This window comes from Sciurus carolinensis, chromosome 18, assembly GCF_902686445.1.
Source record: "Sciurus carolinensis chromosome 18, mSciCar1.2, whole genome shotgun sequence".
NCBI lineage: Eukaryota > Metazoa > Chordata > Mammalia > Rodentia > Sciuridae > Sciurus > Sciurus carolinensis.
In genome coordinates, this window is record NC_062230.1 from 8,909,300 (window position 1) to 8,928,330 (window position 19,031).

A 19,031-nucleotide genomic window follows, 5' to 3' on the forward strand; every position below is an offset into this window, starting at 1 on the left:
CACTGTGGTGTATTCATATATATATATACATAGTGCAATATGGTTAGTTTCACTCCAGAGTTGAAATGGAGCAAATTATATTCCATGCATATATGATTGGGTCAAAATGAACCTTACTATTATGTATAACTACAATGCACTAATAAAAAAATTTTTTAAAAAGCATAAAAAAAAACACTCTCCTTTCTCCATTGAATTACTTTTGCACTTTTGCCAGAAATTGACTGGACATATTTGTATCTATTTTGGACTTTTTTTTTTTTTTTTTTAAGTTTGGTACTGGGAATCGAACCCAAGGGCACAAGGGCACTCAACTACTGAGCCACATCCCCTAGCCTTTTGTGTATTTTATTTAGAGACAGGGTCTCACTGAGTTGCTTAGGGCCTCACTAAACTGGTAAGGCTGGTTTTGAAATTGTGATACTCCTATCTTAACCTCCCAAGTCACTGGGATTACAGGCATGTACCATGGTGCCCAGTTTGGACTATTTTGTTCCATTATTTATATTTATCCTTTCACCAATAAAATATCATTTTGATTACGGTAGCTTTATAAGTCTTAAAATTAATATAATAAAGCTGTCCTTTTTCGATTCCACTAGAACAAACTTTTACTCTTCAAAAGTGAAAACTCTGAGCCCAGAGTGGTCAGGGATCGCCTAAAGGATCAGGGATCTCTAAATCTTGTGCAAAACTATGGCATTTTAGATGCCATTAGTGATTGAGAAAGCTTACAGCTGTGGTCTGAATGTTTGTATGCCCCAAAATTCATGTATTGAAATCTTAACCCCCAAGTTGGTAGTATTCAAAAGTGGGGCCTTTGGTAGATGATTGATGAGGGAAAAGCCTTCATAAATACAATTAAATTATAAAAGAGGCCCCGGACAGACCCTTCTTTGCCCCTTCTGCTATATGAAGACACAGTAAGAAGGCACCACCTATGAACCAGAAAGTGAGCCCAAACACCATATATACTAGCACCTTGATCCTGAAATTCCTAGCTTCCAGAAATATAGAAGTAAAGTTCTGTTGCTTATAAACAACTTTATTGTATTCTGTTATAGCAGCTCAGATTGGCTGAGATACCTGTGTCCTAGGAAGCAGTTTGTATTACAAAATTAGATTTCCTTACCCCAAAATACCAGGTTCCCATAATTCTCCACCTTCATATCCAGGCCCATGTACCTATGGGCAGAATTCAGCTGTTCCAGCTCTTCATGTGTGAAGTCCATTTCCTCATCTTTGACTGTCATCAATTCCTGTGAAAACAAGCACATTAGGGGTTGTTAATCCTGAGGAAAGGAAATAATCTGGAAGAGGAAGTGCTTTTTAATCTGAAGGTTCAACCTTTATCTTAATGGAATTTTATCAAATTACTATTAGTCTGTGTTAGGAAACATAATAATGAAAGCTAACATTACAAAAATTTACTTCCATGGACTAAGTCCTTTGAACTATCTCATAACAATAATCATTCGATACAATAAGTAAATACCATTACATTAGCTACAGATGTAAGGGTCAGATTTGGGATTTGGACAAGGCAATACTAACTCCCAAGTCACAGTCCTAACTATAGTCTTCTGCCTCTTACATATTTTACTAAATGAATCTAATGTAAATTAATCACTGAATGATAACCCAATGTCAATCACTATGTTGTTGATAGGAGAAGGCTCAGATATGTAACTTACACTGATTCCAAGTATATTCTGAGATTTTAAAGAAATTCAGGTTGATATCTTGAATGAATACAGACAGTCATGCTGAAATAGAGGCAGGCCTCTTTTCTCTCTGGGTCATGACTTTTAGATTTATTCAGTTACCCTTTGGTAGTTAATGTTGTTATGAATTAGTGAATTTGCCAGTTTAAGTTGAAAATGATCTACTGTTCTAAGGTAAGATTCATATTCTATGTATACTGATGGTCATATGTGTACTTTATTCACCAGAATTACCTGCAGAATTCTTTCTGGAAAAGTCAGTCAGTAGACTAGAATGGGAAGAGGCATAGAATTCAGAACCAGACATATCTGACCAGGGTTCAACCATTTGATGGTTCTGAGCAAGTTACCATAAGCCTCAGTTTCTTCTTCTGTAAGTACTGTCCCTAACTCTCCCAATTTCTTATTTAAAATAAATTAAGTAATATTTGAAAAGTGGCTCTAAATGTTGCAGTTCTCAGGGCTCAATCCTTAGACATCTTTTCTTCTTCATCTACTTTCATGTACCTATAAATACATTTTTCCTATCTTTAGAAAACAAATGATCAAACACCGTTTTGGTCTTGTCTTACTATTCCTTTTAGCTATCACCCTAGCTTCTTTCATTTAAAGCAAAACTCTCTAAAATAGTTGTCTATAGTCTCTGGCTCTAATTTCTCTCCCTCCATTTTCTTTTGAACCCATTCCTATCCTTTCATTCCATGAAACTGCCATTCGTAGTACCCAGTGATCTTCCTATCTTTAAATCCAATTCCCAGGCCTTGTCTTTTTTTTTTTTAATTTTTTTAATTAAATTTTTTTTTATTTTTACAGACTGCATTTTGATTCATTGTACACAAATGGGGTACAACTTTTCATTTCTATGGTTGTACACAATGTAGATTCACACCATTCATATAATCATAAATATACATAGAATAATACTATCTGTTTCATTCTACTATCTTTCAGTCCCCCACCAACTCCCACCCCATTTTCCTCTACACCATCCAAAGTTCCTTCATTCTTCTCTTTTCCCCCGCCACCCCACCTTGTTATATATCGTCATTAACTTATCAGAGAAAACATTAGGCCTCTTTCACTTAGCATGATATTTTCCAACTTCATCCATTTACCAGCAAATGCCATAGTTTTCTTCTTATTTATGGCCAAGTAATATTCCACTGTGTATATATACCACAGTTTCTTTATCCATTCGTCAGTTGAAGGGCATCTCAGTTGGATCCACAATCTAGCTATTGTGAATTGAGCTGCTATGAACATTGATGTGGTTGCATCACTATAGTAAGCTGATTATAAGTCCTTTGGGTATAAACCGAGGAGTGGGATAGCTGGGTCAAATGGTGGGTCCATTCCAAGTTTTCTGAGGCATAATCATGCTGCTTTCCATAGTGGCTGCACCAATTTGCAGCTCCACCAGCAATGTATGAGTGTGCCTTTTTCCCCACATCCACACCAACACTTATTATTGCTTGTGTTCTTGATAATAGGCAGGCCTTGTCTTTCTTGACTTAATGGCAGCATTTAACACAGCTGATTTAACACTCCTTCCTCCTTACAACACTCTCTTCAACTGGGAACAGGATGCCACCCTTCTGGCTCTCCCTCCACATTGGTGGTCACATCTTCTCAGTCTCCTTTGCTGCTTCCCTCCATCTTTCTGACCTCTAAGTGTTGGAGAGCTAAGTAGCCAATAATGATATCTCCCCTCTTTTCTTTCTATACTCATTCTCTTAGCGATCACAGTTTCATAGTTTTAAATATGGTCTATATAGAATACTCAAATTCAAACCTCCAAACTGAGCTCTCCCCAGAGCTTCAAGTTTTCAAGAAAAAATTATTTTGGGTCCTATTCTCTAAACAGAATTTCCTTTGATCTCTGAAACAAGATGAAAAAAAGGAACAAGGACACACTATATCAAGATTTCAGTAGAATGAAATTAAACTCAAACTCACCTGAAACTCAACAGGAAGAAGTTCAACAGTAGGTTCCGTTTCTTCTGTGCTCTGTTTTTGGGGTAGAGAAACATCAGTAGTCATGGCTGGAAGGAGCAGAAAACAAACCATTAAGGGGGTAACATCCATATTCCCACTCCCAAATTCACTAGGACAAAAGCTAATTATATAATAAAACCTACTTTACTTAACTCAAAAATCTCAGTTTGGGACAGTGTAGGAAAACAAAGTGAAAGTGTTTTGATAAAAAAAAAATTTAAATTTTCCAGGTATGTTGGCACACACCTATAATCCCAGAAACTCAGGAGACTGAGGCAAGATGATCCCAAGTTTGAGACCAGTCTCATCAGTGAGACCTGTCTCAAAATAAAAAATAAAAGGGGGCTGGGGTCGGAGCTCAGTGGTTAAGTGCCCCTGAGTTCAATCTCCAGAACAACAACAACAAAAAAATTCAACTCACAGGTAACAAACACATCACCTTTTTGCAAGAGTCTATCAAAGGTAGAAAAGTACTACCTATCCTTTCCACAAATGCAAACACTATGGAATATTATTCCTTTTACAGCTTTAAGAAGGGATGTGGATGAGTCCCGCAATGCTGAAAGAGGAGGAGGGGACTGGAGAACATGCCACAGGGGCCTATCAGTGATTTATTTTGTGCATGTGTGTGTTGCTGGGAATTGAACTGAGGGGCTCTCTAACACTGAGCTATGTCTCCAGCCCTTTTCATTTTTTAATTTTGAGAAAGGTCTTGCTTAATTGCTTACAATAGTTTTGAATCTGCAATCTTCCTGCCTCAGCATCCCAAGAAGCTGTGATTACAGGTGTTTGGCACCATGACTAGCCCTACTAATGATTTCTTAATATTTACTCTGGAGCAGATATCTGCTTCTCTTTTCTATCATGTGGGGCCTTCTCATTGTCATCAGGGTAGTTCTCCCACTTCTCATTTTTAACTTTATGTTTATTTCCATAGTTCTTACCTGCTGGCTCAACTTCAATGGTCAGATAATCCATGTTTTTCTTACTTGTCCTGCTATTTCTTTCTCAGTATGTACTGTTTCCGATGAGATGAAAATGGACTTTTCAGCAATATATAACCTGCTTCTTTGTGTAAATCACCCAACTCTGCTGTGAAACTCGAGAGAGATTTTGAAGTCAGGTGTGGCTTCCTCTAGAACTGATTCCTGCTCCCTGTAGCATCTCCCTCTATCTCCAGTCCCAATAAATTCATTCCTATGCATTTAAGTCTAATGCTCATATATAATTCAACTTGGCTTGGAATCTTTATTATTGGAGTAAATTAATCTCCACGACTGAAAAACCATCCTCTGGAGTATCAAGAAAACACTAGGAGGGAATCAGGGCAGTAAGCTCTGGGCCTGAGTCACACACCTACTTTCAGAAATGCCTGAGAGCTAAGGGTGCAGCTCAATGGTGGAGCACCTGCCTAGCAAGCTTAAGGCCCTGGGTTCGATTATTCCCAGCATCGCAAAAACAAGAAGGGGGCAGGGGAAGCACAGAAATACCTCCCACATAACTCTAAAGCACAAAAGTAGCAAGAAGGTGGCCTGTCATTATGGTAGCAATAACTTTAAGCAGGCATCACAGTTGGTTCCTCCTTCATATTCATAAACACAAAGCTGTAAATGGGAGCCTTATGGTTCAGATTCCTCATTCGCTTTTTAAGACCCTGAAAAGTACAAGCCGTGGGCTCCTTGCACATTCTGAGGCAAACTGCTGCTGACAATGGCCCCCCAGTACAGGCAGACCCCAAAACTCCGATGAGCAAGACACAGGCCGCACAGGTTCAGAACGCCTCCACTCTGGCGGAGGGAAAAGGCTGACCGCCCAGCGCAGCGTCAGGCGCTCGCGCTCCCCCGTGTGGCTAGCCCGAGTCCTCCGCCCGCCACACGCCGGCTCCCAGAATCCTCCGCGAGCGGACTCCACTTCCCAGAGGCCTTAGCGGCGGCCCCGCCCCCGCGGACCCCGAGCTCAGAGCGGAGCCCGGATAGTCGCGCGCGCCCGGACTGGAGACCCCTCAGGAGCGCGCCCGGCGCCCGCGGTCGGGCGGGAAACTGGGGCAGCCCCGCTTTTTCCCCCGCGGCCGGAACCTGAAAGGCCTCTGGGGCAACGCCGGGAGCGTTCGAGCCACGCGCACGGACGGGCGGTGCCCCCGCGTTCACTTACCCCCGGACCTGCTCCTGGCCGGGCTCTGTCCACAGGGCTGGGTCCGAGTGGGCTGCGCTCTGCCGGGCGGCGGGAGGAGCGGGCGGGGCCGCCTGCCAGACCCACGTAGCGCGGGGACACAAAAGGCTCGAGCTCGACGCCGCTCCTTCTGGAGTCGCATCTGCGCACTTGGAGGCGACAGCGCCGGGTCGGGGGTCCGGGCGGAAGGACTCCACTTCCCAGAGGGCTCGGGGACACCGGCGCCGGTCCTCGGGGGTTGCCAGCAGAGTGAGCGGATAGAGGAGTGCGGCCTCTGGGCCTCGGAGCCGAGATAAGGCCCCGCCTGATAGAACGCCTGTCGGGGTAGAATGAGAAGCTGTGGCTAAAACACGCCAAATGGTTTCAGTGTGTGATTTTTTAACCGGGGGTGGGCAGAGACCTGTAAAACAGGTCTGAAATGTCCCCATCTTCTGGGTCTGTCTCTCATCCCTAGGGGGATTGAACCCGGGGCCTCCTGCATGCTAGGCAAATGCCCCGCCACTGAGCCACATGCCCAGCCCCTTTTATTTTTTTGAATACAGAGCCTCGCTAAACTGCCTAGACTGACCTCAAATCCTCCCGAGTAGGTGGGATTATAGACCTGAACCGCTGCACCTGGCTCTCCATCCTTTATAATAAAGCCCAAAGTCTGTATATCATCCTGGCTGTTAAACAGAAAGCACAGGCAGGGTTGAGAAGCCATTGTCCTTACTAAAGGAGAAACACAATTAGGAATGAATTCACAGAGAGATGTAAAAAGCAACTATGGAGATTGGTTTTGACGTGGGGAAGGGTACACACCAGGAGTTAAGGGGCATTTATATTAGAAGGGCCGCGCACCTGATCCAAAGGACTTAGGGTCACCCAGGCTAAAGAAACTTATTTCCTGGGTTTCAGAAACATTGGAACCATTAGCTCCGGTTCTTCGAAGAAATGAGTCGGAATTAATTGTATCGCAAGCGTAGTTCTAATCCAAGTAATTGTAGTCACCTAGTCTTTACACCTCTAATCTTGCCTTTCTCCAATCCCTGATACTTAAAGCAGCCAAAGTGAGCATTTAGGCCGGGTTTGGTGGCACCCACTGATAATCCCAGTGGCTCCCGAGACTGAGGCAGAAGGTTCACAAGTTCAAAGTCAGACCCTGTCTCAAAATAAAAAATATAAAAGGGCTGGGAATGTGGCTCAGTGGTAGGGAATACAGCATGGTGGTAGAGTGCCCCTGGGTTCGATCCCCTGTAGCAGGGGGGGGGGGGGGAAATATATATATATATATATATATATATATATATATATATATATATACACACACACACACACCAGATTCTTTGCTGTTCTTTAATACATACATTTCCTCTGCATTGAACTTGTCCCCCTAGTCCTCCGTCATAGCCACACTGACAACTGTGTACTGATATAAAATGAGATAGTATCTGGGACTTTTGACACCTGGAACCTAAGATAATATACCTTCTGGAACTCTAAATACCAGAACCTTCAGATTGCTATTTGAGACAGACCTTCCTGTAACTCCACTCTTCGCAAGTATTCACTCTAAAAAGGCAGGAGGCCCTGTCCAAATGAAGTCATTTCACTTCATCTTCAGCGTTCCACCCTGAAGGTGGTATAAATGCCACCCTTGAAGGGCTTGCTCTTGCAGATTGTATGGACAATTTCTTTCATGGATATAAGGTCTTTCATTACTAACACTCTGTGCTGGAGTGTTTTTCTTGCCTATTTTGGTCTACATTTTCATATATTCCTTTTGCTTATTTTTGCTTATTCTGCTGTTGTGTACATTGCAATAAACCAATTCATTCAGAATTTATCTTTGCCTCACTTTGATTAAAGCAGCCTGTCATGCCAGGTATGATGGTGCAATCCTGTAATTCCATCATCTGCTTGGGAAGCAGAGGCAGGAGAATTGCAAGTTTGAGGGCAGCCTGGACAACTTAGACCCTATTTCTAAAAATAAAAAGAACTGGGGGTGTAGCTCAGTGGTAGAGTGCCCCTTGCTTTAATCCCTAGTACAGCCACACACACACACACACAAAGTCAACATCAGTGAGGATATAGCTTAGGGATAGAGCTTTTGCAGGCAAGGCTATGGGCTCAATCTTAAGTACCACACACCAAAAAAAATCTTAAAATGCATTTTAACCATAATATTGTTGATTAGAATAGAATTCTAGGGTGGAAATCATTTTCCCTCAGAATTTTTAAGTCATTGCTTGATTACCTTGTTACCTTTGATAGTGCCCTGAAGATCTATCACCGTTCTGGATGCTGATTCCTCAAAGGTGACCCATCCACCTTTCTCCTAGTCTCAGTATTTATCTTCTTTCCAGGTGTTCTTAATTTCCATGACGATGTAAATGTGAATGTTGCATAAAAGAGTATGAGATTTCATTTATTTTCCTGACTGTACTGTGGACTCTTTAAATGTGGAAACCTGTTTACTTACATCTGGGGACTTTTGTTGAGTTATTTATTTGGAAATAAACTTTTCTCTGTTGGTACTGCAGTTTTAGAGTTGATGAAATTTACTGTGAATAAGAGCATCTTCATTTATTGGTGCCTGAAGCAAGAGAAAATGTTTACACATTTTAAGTTAAGAGTCCAGTTATGAGCAGTCCTGCTTCACAAAGTACTTGGTGAGGAAAGAAAACTTTGACTTAACCCCATAGAGAGATCTGGAGCCAGGCTTCAGTTTTAACTACTTCTGTTCCACACCACTTGCCCTTCGCTAATCCTGGGCAAGAAAGAGGGAAAAGATTGTTTGCCATAAGAGGCTGAGATGGCAAAAGAAAACAAAATTCATATGAAAACATTAAAACTAAACTCAAAATAAGTAAATTTGTGTTCGACTGAAATTTATACAGACGAAGAAAAACCTAAGGGAAAAAGAAGCTAGGAAAAGCAAAATTTAAAGCAAATTGAGAAAAAAGGCAGCGGGGAAAATATTAATAAAATCAATAACTGGGGGCTGGAGACGTGGCTTAGTGGCAGAGTGCTTGCCTACCATGCATGAGACCCAACCGCAGGAAATAATGAAATCAAGCATGTTGTATTTATTGGGTGAAGATGAATGAGCACAGTTTCTAATTTAAGAGATGAATTTAGTGCACTATTTTGAAGAATCCAGGTATATTTTGTTAATACTTAAATAAGAAAATGTTGAGAAACTATCATTAAACTAGCAAAACAAATTTATATCAATTGGATGAAATACAATGTAACCATTAATAATATTTATTATCCACTCATATATGTGTCCCAGAGAAATGAAAACGTGTCCACAAATGTCATACACCAAAGAAGACTATTTTTTCTTTTAAAAAATTTTAAAATTATTTTTATTTGTTCTAATTAGTTGTACATGACAGTAGAATGCATCTATACATTTTGATAAATCATACATAAATGGAATGTAATATCTCATTTTTCTTATTGTACATTTTGTAGGATCACATCGGTCATGCCTTCATATATGTACATGAGGTAATAATGTCTGTTTCACTCTACTATCCTTTCTACCCCCATAACCTTTCCCCTCCCTTCGCTTCCCTCTACCTAATTTAAATTAACTATTCTTCCCTAGTGCCCCCCACCTTATTGTGAATTAGCATCCACAAATCAGAGAAAGCATTTTTTTGGTTTTTGAGGTTTGGCTTATTTCGCTTAGCATGATATTCTCCAACTCCATCCATTTTCCAGCAAATGCCATATTTTCATTCTTCTTTAAAGATGAGTAATATTCCATTGTATATATATGCCACATTTTCTTTATTTATTCATCTGTTGAAGGGCATCTAGGTTGGTTCCATAGTTTAGCTATTTTGAGTTGAGCTGCTTATAAACATTGATGTGGCTGTGTCACTATGCTGACTTTAAGTCCTTTTGGTATAAACTGAGGAGTAGGATAGCTGGGTTAAATGGTGGTTCCATTCCAAGTTTTCTAAGGAATCTCCATACAGATTTCCATAATGGTTGCACCACTATTGAATGATTCCATTTATATTAAATGTTCAGAATTGGCAAGTTTGTATAGAGTAGGTTAGTGGTTTCCAAGGGCTGAGGTGCCGTTAGGTAAGGGATGGGCAAAGGGTTTTTTTGGGGGGTTATTAAAATGTTCTAAGGGCTGGAATGTAGCTCAATTGTACAGCATTTGTCTAGCACTCTGAAGACAAATGTTCCAAAATTGGTTGTGGTGATGGCTGCACAACTCTGAATATACCAAAAGCCACCATTTGTACACTAAAACGAATTGCATTCCTTATAATAACATCTCAACAGACTTGTAAAAAATACACATGTAATTTATAGGTAGTACCTGTCAGTATTATTATTGAGGAAATTGTTTTACAAACAATTTTTTTAACCAAAGAATAATGTTTAAGGATATATAGACATAGAAAAATAACAGGGAAGATGTACATCGCAACTTTCTAGATTTTTCTTGAGATTTTTGATTATGGGTAATTTTGAGCTTTCTCATCATAATTTCCCATATTTGGGAATATTTCTTTTCCCTCTTTGGGAATAGTTATCTTTGAAAACATATGCTACTAATTTAAAGGAAACTTAGCAGTTGCCCTCTTAATAGTAGAGTGAATTATGCTGCACAAGGTGGTGCACACCTATAATCCAATGGAGGTAAGAGCAAGAAGATCCAAGTTCAAGGTCAGCCCTGACCCCGATTTATTGAGATCCTATCTCAAAATAAAATCAAGAGCTGGGGATATAGCACTTGCCTAGCATGAGTGAGGCCCTGGGTTTAGCCCCCAGTACAGCAAAAAAAAAAAAAAAAAAAAAGGAAGGAAGGAAGATAAAAAAGAGTTAAATAAATAGTCATCATCACGAGTGACACCTGCTTTGTGGGAAGAGTTCGAAAGAAAAGAACCTCTACAGCCAGGTCCTGAAGCAACTTATCTCCTAATTAGGAGAACTTGTCTCAAAATAAAAGAATAAAAAGGGCTGGAGATGTGGCTCAGTGGTACAGCCCCGTGGGTTAAATTTTTCAGTACCTGCTCCCCGAAAAAGGACAAGAAACTCAGAGGGAATTCCAAACTATCTGGAAAGGGGACAACAAATATTGAACTATGAACTGAGAGGTGATGAAATTGGCATATGAAAACTCTCATGTAGGGAGAGCACATGCCCCTGGAGATCAGAAAGTTGTGCATTCAAGTCCTTGGGATATTAAAACAAGCTGTTACTCTACCATTTCTAAAGTTTGTTTCGTTGACTTTTAAAAAAAACAATACCTAGAAGAAGCTCCACTGCTCCTTCTATTTCCCAGCACTCCAACACTTGACAAGGTCTGTTGGAATAGAGGATCTGACAATTAACACCGTTCTGTTGGAAATGAGGATACAACATTTGACATGGATCTGTTGAACAACTATCCTACCTCTTGGGGGTCATAGGCATGGCATATACCCATATGCAGTTGCTTTTAATACTAATAATCAATATATCCTTAGATTCAGATTATAGAGAATACTGGGGAGATTTCATGGTCTTGGGACACCAAATAACATGCAATAAAGTTTAATACTTAAATGAAATCATAAATAAGCAATTATGATTTGCTCAAACTTGTAAGGAGCCTGTGATTTCTTTAGTAGACAAACTCTCTAAAAGTTGTATAGAGGTATATGAGAATGTATTCCTCTGAGCTTTGATGTGGTGTTTGGACTTCATTGCTTTCTTAGTGTTTATGATTAAGTTTAAGGATATTTTTCCCACTTAATAAAAAATAAATAGGTTAATCATAAGTACAATTTGTATTCTTCCTATGTCTAGTTCTTTAAAGATCAAACTAGAGTTTTAGTCCACCACTGAGTACATGAAATAGAATAAATATTAACTAGAGGCTGTTTATTCTGTGTTAGTAATAACAGAAACTTTCCGCTGTTAATAACTAACATTAGAGTTCATGGAAAGGGTGATTTCTATAGAAACTTAATGACGTATTCTTTCTGGGAAATTAAAACTAAACGGAGCATGGTGCCCTCTATCTTGCTGGGAACTGGGTTGTTTGATTCAAACTATCATGCAGCAAGAACATGTTTCTTGAAAAAGATCATTAATTATACTCTTAAAGATTTTTTTCCTTAACATTTCTTTGTATTAACCATGAAATGATGTAATCAATACCAAAGGAAAAAACATACAAAAAGATTCTGTGAATAATAAAGATTCAGATTCAGCCTCAGAACACTTGGTGTCTCTGTGTGCTGTTTCTCCGCTGAGCGGTCGCCTCCCATCCACCTAGGACTCCCGACCACTGCTGGGGCTGGACCCTGGCAATTGGCGCCCAACGTGGGGTCCGAAGAGTGGTAAGTAAAGTCATGTTTTGGGGAGGCTAGGATCCTGTCTAGGGGGCTGCAGACCCCTCGGTAAAGGTAAGGCCGAGTGAGGAAGGACAGGTAATCACAGAACTTTAAGAAGTTAATAAGAAGAATGGGACACTCGGAATCTAAGGGAAAAAGCTTATTTATAGACATTGCAAAAAATATGCTTACTAAAAGAGGAATTTTTGTCTCATCTTCTCAGTTGAGACATTTCTTTCATTTTGTACAAGAATGTTCTCCGTGGTTTCCTGAAGAAGGTACTTTAAATTTGACTACATGGAAAAAACTAGGGGATGAAATGAGATTGTAATATCAACATCATGGGGCTGAAAAGGTTCCTGCTTATGCTTTCGCCCTTGGGAATCTTTTTAGAGATGCATTAGACCCAAATCATGACATTATGTATCTTGGTAAGCGTGCCTCCTTTCCGGAAGAGGTTTCTCCGGAGGAAACACCTTTATTAAAATCTTCCTCCAAGGTATAGAATTATCATGCTACCTCCTCCTCTGACAGTTCATCTGACTCAGAGAAGGAAGATAAGGAGTCGTTTTCTTCACAAGATAAAATAGATTTAGAAGAGGTGGCCGCTAAATATCATAATAAGGACTGGCCACCTGCTGTTAGAGTAGCAGCTTCTGCTCCACCTCTACCAAAGCCAAAGAAAAAAACGTTGAACGCCAATTAAAGTAGGATTTGGGGGAGCTATTACTGAGGCTCGAGTCCAAGGTGACACTTCCATTTCTTTTCCTGTAATATCCTTTGGAGAACAAGATACTGCTCCTATATGGGAATCTCTCCCTTTTAAAATAGTAAAAGAATTAAAAACAGCAGTCAAAGATTTTGATCCTTCATCTCCATCTACTTACACGATTGGTAGACACTGTTGCAAGTGAATGGATGACTCCTTTTGATTGCTTATCACCTGGGCAATATTTATTGTGGAAAACTGAGTATGAGGAATTAGCTAAAGCTGTGATTCAAAAGCAAATTGTAAAAAGGACAAGAGATTAAATGGCAAAAATTCCCAAATCTTACATTGGACTGATGATGAATATTCAGGAACTTTTCAACCTTATGTTATCCCTTCTCTCCCCTTTTCATTATGGGGTAGAGATCTTATGGGACAAATGAATGTGACGCTTACCAATGAATTTGATAATCCTTTTTTCTAGGGGCCACTGTTCTTAAACAGGCTGACCCAATTACTGGGAAATCTGATTCCCCAGTATGGGTAGAACAGTGGCCCCTCACATCTAAAAAATTAAATGCAGCCTCTTTGTTAGTTAGAGATCAATTAGACAAAGGACATATTGAGCTTTCAAATAGTCCTTGGAATACTCCAATCTTTGTTATAAAAAAGAAATCAGGTAAATGGAGACTACTTCAAGATTCGAGAGCTATAAATGAAACTATGGAAACTACGGAGCGTTACAACCTGGCCTGCCTTCTCCAGTGGCAATTCCAAAAAATAGTCATATTATTGTTATTGATCTACAAGATTGTTTTTTACAATACCTTTGGCAACCCAAGACTGTAAAAGATTTGCTTTTAGTTTACCATCCTCAAATTTACAGAGGCCTTATCAAAGTTATCAATGGAAGGCTTTACCTCAGGGTATGAAAAATAGTCCAACATTATGTCAAAAGTTTGTTGATCAGGCTCTTGAACCTATTAGACAACAATTCCCAGACTTGTATAGGATTCATTATATGGATGATATTTTACTTGCTTACTACTCAAGTGATATGTTACAAAATATATTAAAAGAGTTAATAGAACAATTACAAAGGTGGGGACTTGTTGTGGCACCAGAAAAAATTCAGACTAACCCACCCTATAATTATTTGGGTCGAATAATTAATGCTTGTACTGTTAACACTCAAGAGTTACAAATACAAACTGATAAGTTAACTACTTTAAATGATTTCCAAAGTTATTGGGAGATATTAATTGGATTAGACCATATTTAAAATTAACTATAGCTGATTTAAAACCTCTTTTCCATATTCTTAAAGGAGATTCAACACCTACATCTCCTAGATATCTAACAAAGGAAGGGAAACAAGCTCTTAAAGCTGTTGAAAAGGCCATTCAAAAACATCAGTTACAACAAGTAGACTATTCTAAACCTTGGTCTTTAATAATAATAAAGACTAGTTTTACTCCAACTGAATGTTTGTGGCATGATGCTCCCTTAGAATGGATACATTTGCCAGCCACCTTAAAAAAATTGTTGTCTCTTATCCCTCACAAGTGGCTTTTTTAGTAATTAAGGCAAGGCTAAGAAGCAGAGAATTATTTGGGAAACAAAGGCAAACAGTTATTCTTCCGTATACTAAAGAACAATTTTTAGAATTGTTTAATTAGAAGACCAATGGGCTATTTCATTTCATGGTTTTATAGGACAAATTTTATATCATTTGCCAAATCATCCATTATTACATTTTGTTTCTCATACAGAAATTATTTTCCCTACTAAATGTTCTCTGGTACCATTGGGACCCCTTACCTCTCTTATATTTACGAATGGTTCCTCCAATGGAAAGGCAATTATAATTATTGATCAATAACCTCCTATTATTATTATAACTAAAGAAACTTCTGCTCAAAGGACTGAATTAATTGTTGTTATAGTGACCTTTCAAAAGGTTTCTCAGTCTTTCAATCTTTACACAGATTCTCGATATATTGTTAATTTATTTCCTGCCTTGGAGACAGTTACTATTTCTTCTAATTCATTAATAGCTCAAGAATTACAAGGTTTACAACATATTAAATATAGAACTTCTCCTTCTTACATAAGACACATTCGTGGCCATCCTGGGCTTCATGGACCTTTGCACCAATGTGGTTTTATATATATATATATATATATATATATATATATATATATATATATATTTTTTTTTTTTTTTTTTTTATGGGCAGTTCTTGGTACCGAACCCAGGGCCTTATAAATGTGAGGCAAGCACTCAACCAACTGAGCTATAGCCCTAGCCCCTCTTCCTGGCCCTTTGTCTGAAGGAAATAACAAAGCTGATATTCTGATGAAAACAACAATTTTCACTGCTGTAGAGGAAGCAGCAGCAGCCCATAAGTTACATCATCAAAATGCTTCTTCTTTACTACATCAATTTCATATTCCTCGAGAACAAGCAAGAGCTATTGTTAGATCTTGCCATACTTGCCCAACGTTTTCTCCCTCCCCCTAGATGGAAGTGAACCCCAGGGGGCTATTACCCAACAAGCTATGGCAAATGGATGTTACTCATATATCTGAGTTTGGAAAATTGTCTTTTGTACGTGGGACTGTTGATACTTATTCTCATGTAATTATAGCTTCTGCTAGATCTGGAGAAGCTTACAAAGATGTTTCTCAACATATATTTCTATGTTTTTCACAAATTTTCATGCCTTCTAAGTTAAAAACTGACAATGGTCCAGCCTATACTTCTAAGGCTTTTTAAACATTTATGTGATATGTTCCACATAGTTCATTCAACAGGAATTCCTTATAATCCTCAAGGACAAGCTATTGTGGAACGAGCCCATCAGACATTAAAAACTCAAATTACTAAACTAAGAAATGGGGAATTTGCTTACAGCTCCCCTCATCGGATATTACAACATGACTTATTTGTGATTAATCGTTTAAATGCTGATTCTCAAGGCAAAACTACTTCCACAATAAAACCTCTTGTGGAATGGAAAGATTTATTAACAGGACAGTGGAAAGGACCTGATGTTCCATTAACATCGGGTCGAGGATATGCTTGTGTGTTTCCACAGGATGTTGGTTCTCCTTTGTGGATTCCTGATCGATTAATCCGACACCATGAACCCTCCACCCATGAAACCTCCACGCAAAAGGAAGCTTCCTCCCCAGCCGTATCCACCACACTTCTGTGCCCAGGATGATCAGCAGGGTGATCAGCTTGCTCAACAAATTGCCACCATCAATGTTCGCTCTCGACAAGCTGCTTCTACTCGACATGCTACACCTCCAACCTGGGGACAAGTAAAATGTCTAACAGCCAGAGCAGAACAAATGGTGTTATCTCAAAGAAAACCTCTCACTCCGGAAACATTGTTTGTGGCTATGTTGGCTCTTCTCTCTTGCCAGGTATCCATCATTTCTGCTAAGCAATCTTATTGGGCCTATTTTCTTGATCCTCCATTGTTACATCCCTCCTCCTGGAGTAGAGTTAATTTAAAGGTTTTCACTAGCCACCCACAGTTGTTGGGAGGCATTTCTGATACTTTTTCCCCCCTTGTGTGGTGCTTGGGATTGAACCCAGGGCCATGTGCATGCGAGGCAAGCACTCTACCAACTGAGTTACATCCCCAGCCCATTTCCTGACACTTTGATTCCACATAAGATATCTCAAGGGCTGGGGATATAGCTCAGTTGGTAGAGTGCTTGCCTCACAAGCACAAGGCACTGGGTTCAAATCCTCAGCACCCCCCCCCCCAAAAAAAAGAGAGAGATATCCTTTCATGGCTTAGTAGATGAGATTCCCTTATGCTTTTCTATTCATAGTAAATATGTTCCTTTGGGATGTCTCCCCCTTAGCTATAGAACATTTCTTACTGACTCACCTCACTCTGATCCTACAAAATGATATATTTGGAGTTTATAAATAGTTTCACAATTGGATATAATAATTATAATGAATCCTATAAAAATATAACTATTCCTTCTTCTGTGGAGTCCTGTGAAGAAAAATCAGAACATACAGATGTATATTGGAATCAGATAGATCAATCTGTAGATTTTCCAAAATGGTTTGAATGTGGCTCTTCTCATGCTGCCCAGATCCATGTCCCATTAATGTCAACAACAAAAATCATGAATTGGTCAGTGTCTTCTCCAAAATATAATTTTCTAGCATATTTTTTAAACAATAAAAATAAATTTGATAATGTATGGGATATACCCCATAATTTTGGGCCTCCTCATAGATGGTTTATTCCTGGATGGGTAACTCCTATATACAAAAGTGTTTTGAAAAATGGTAAATAATCTCAATTTCCTGACTTATATCGTCTTCTTGCAGCTACTAATATGGTTGTTTGAAAACATCCTAACTTAAAGGGTCCTGTTACCCCAAAACCTTATAATGTTAGGGCCTGTGTTAACATTCCTCATGCTATTTTACTTGCTTGGGTTGATAACTTAAATATTTCTAAGACTAAAGAATTTTTTTTACAAACAATGTGATCATTGTATACTAATTGTATAAATTCATCTTTTCCAAAAAATTACACTGTTCTTTTAATAGTACATCAACCATCTTTTGTAATGTTACCTGTAGTCTTAGAGGAGGAGTGGTGTGATAACCCAGGAACTGAAGTATTTAAACAACTTAATGAACTTATGAGACCTAAATGTTTTGTAGCTGCCTTGATATTAGGAATTACTGCATTAAAAAGTATAATTACTTCTTTAGCTATATCTACTACTGCACTGTACAGGAAATACATACAGCTTCTCATATACACGATTTATTTCATAATGTATCATTATCTTTGGCAGTTCAGGAAAAAATACATAAAAAGCTGGAGACCTGCATCAATGCTTTAGAGGAAGCTGTTCTCTATATTGGAAATTAAATTCAAAATATTAAAACTCAAATGACTGCTAGGTGTCATGCTAATTATAAGTGGATTTGTGTTACTCCTTTAAAACATGATGAGGAGGAAACCTCATGCAAGTACAAACTCACTTAAAAGGGGTTTGGAATAATTCCAATACGGTGCCTGATATTGAAACCCTACAAAACAAAATTCAGGATTTATCTCAGGTTCATTTACAAATGTCTCCAACTGGTAATCTTGCATCAGAGGTTTATAAAAATATCAAAAGTACAATTGGGGGCTGGGGAGATAGCTCAGCTGGTAGAGCGCTTGTCTCGCAAGCGCAAGGCCCTGAGTTCGATCCCCAGTACCAAAAAAAAAAAAAAAAAAAAAAGTACAATTGGAAGTAGTACATTTCTGACATTTATCATCCAAATTGGAATAGGAATATTTTGTGTTCTGATATTGTCGTTTATCTTTTCAGTCATTCTCCGTCTAATTTGGAAGAGTGTTCTTAATCTGCGTACTCAAATTGAAACCATCAAATTAAAAAATAAAAAATAAAATAAAAAAGGGGGAGCTACCACGTCTATTTCCCACCACTCCGACACTTGACACGGTTCTGTTGGAATTGAGGACTCAACATTTGACACGGATCTGTTGAACAACTATCCTCCCTCTTGGAGGTCATAGGCATGGCATATACCCATATGCCATATATAAGAATCAATATATCCTTAGATTCAGATTATAGAGAATACTGGGGAGATTTCATGGTCTTGGGACACCAAATAACATGCAATAAAGTTTAATATTAATACTTAGATGAAATCATAAATAAGCAATTATGATTTGCTCAAACTTGTAAGGAGCCTGTGATTTCTTTAGTAGACAAATTCTCTAAAAGTTGTATAAAGGTATATGAGAATGTATTCCTCTGGGTTTTGATGTGGTGTTTGGACTTCATTGCTTTCTTAGTGTTTATGATTAAGTTTAAGGATATTTTTCCCACTTAATAAAAAATAAATAGGTTAATCATAAGTACAATTTGTATTCTTCCTATGTCTAGTTCTTTAAAGATCAAACTAGAGTTTTAGTCCACCACTGAGTACATGAAATAGAATAAATATTAACTAGAGGCTGTTTCCTCTATTTTGTGTTAGTAATAACAGAAACTTTCCGCTGTTAATAACTAACATTAGAGTTCATG

At 38.7% G+C, this 19,031-nt stretch overlaps 1 protein-coding gene and 1 long non-coding RNA gene across 3 annotated transcripts in view; one reads left to right on the plus strand and one right to left on the minus strand.

Moving 5' to 3' along the window:
• Nucleotides 1–8,183, minus strand: part of Znf789 (zinc finger protein 789) — a 56,039-nt gene extending 47,856 nt beyond the window's left edge. Inside the window, exons 1-4 of one of the 2 annotated variants that reach the window (XM_047532856.1) lie at nucleotides 8,125–8,183; nucleotides 4,664–6,204; nucleotides 3,681–3,766; nucleotides 1,133–1,259 (exon numbers count right to left, since the gene is read on the minus strand). In XM_047532856.1, coding sequence (XP_047388812.1) covers nucleotides 1,133–1,259; nucleotides 3,681–3,766; nucleotides 4,664–4,697 — 247 coding nt within the window. In that variant the 5' untranslated portion in view covers nucleotides 4,698–6,204; nucleotides 8,125–8,183. The remainder of the gene's footprint in view (nucleotides 1–1,132; nucleotides 1,260–3,680; nucleotides 3,767–4,663; nucleotides 6,205–8,124) is intronic. The other variant, XM_047532854.1, reaches the window with a different exon arrangement.
• A 3,985-nt stretch (nucleotides 8,184–12,168) lies between these two features.
• LOC124969782 (uncharacterized) lies at nucleotides 12,169–18,865 on the plus strand. Its single transcript, XR_007106035.1, has 3 exons — nucleotides 12,169–12,229; nucleotides 16,034–16,367; nucleotides 18,306–18,865. It is a non-coding gene; the product is annotated as an uncharacterized LOC124969782 (long non-coding RNA).
• Nucleotides 18,866–19,031: the final 166 nt, after the last annotated feature.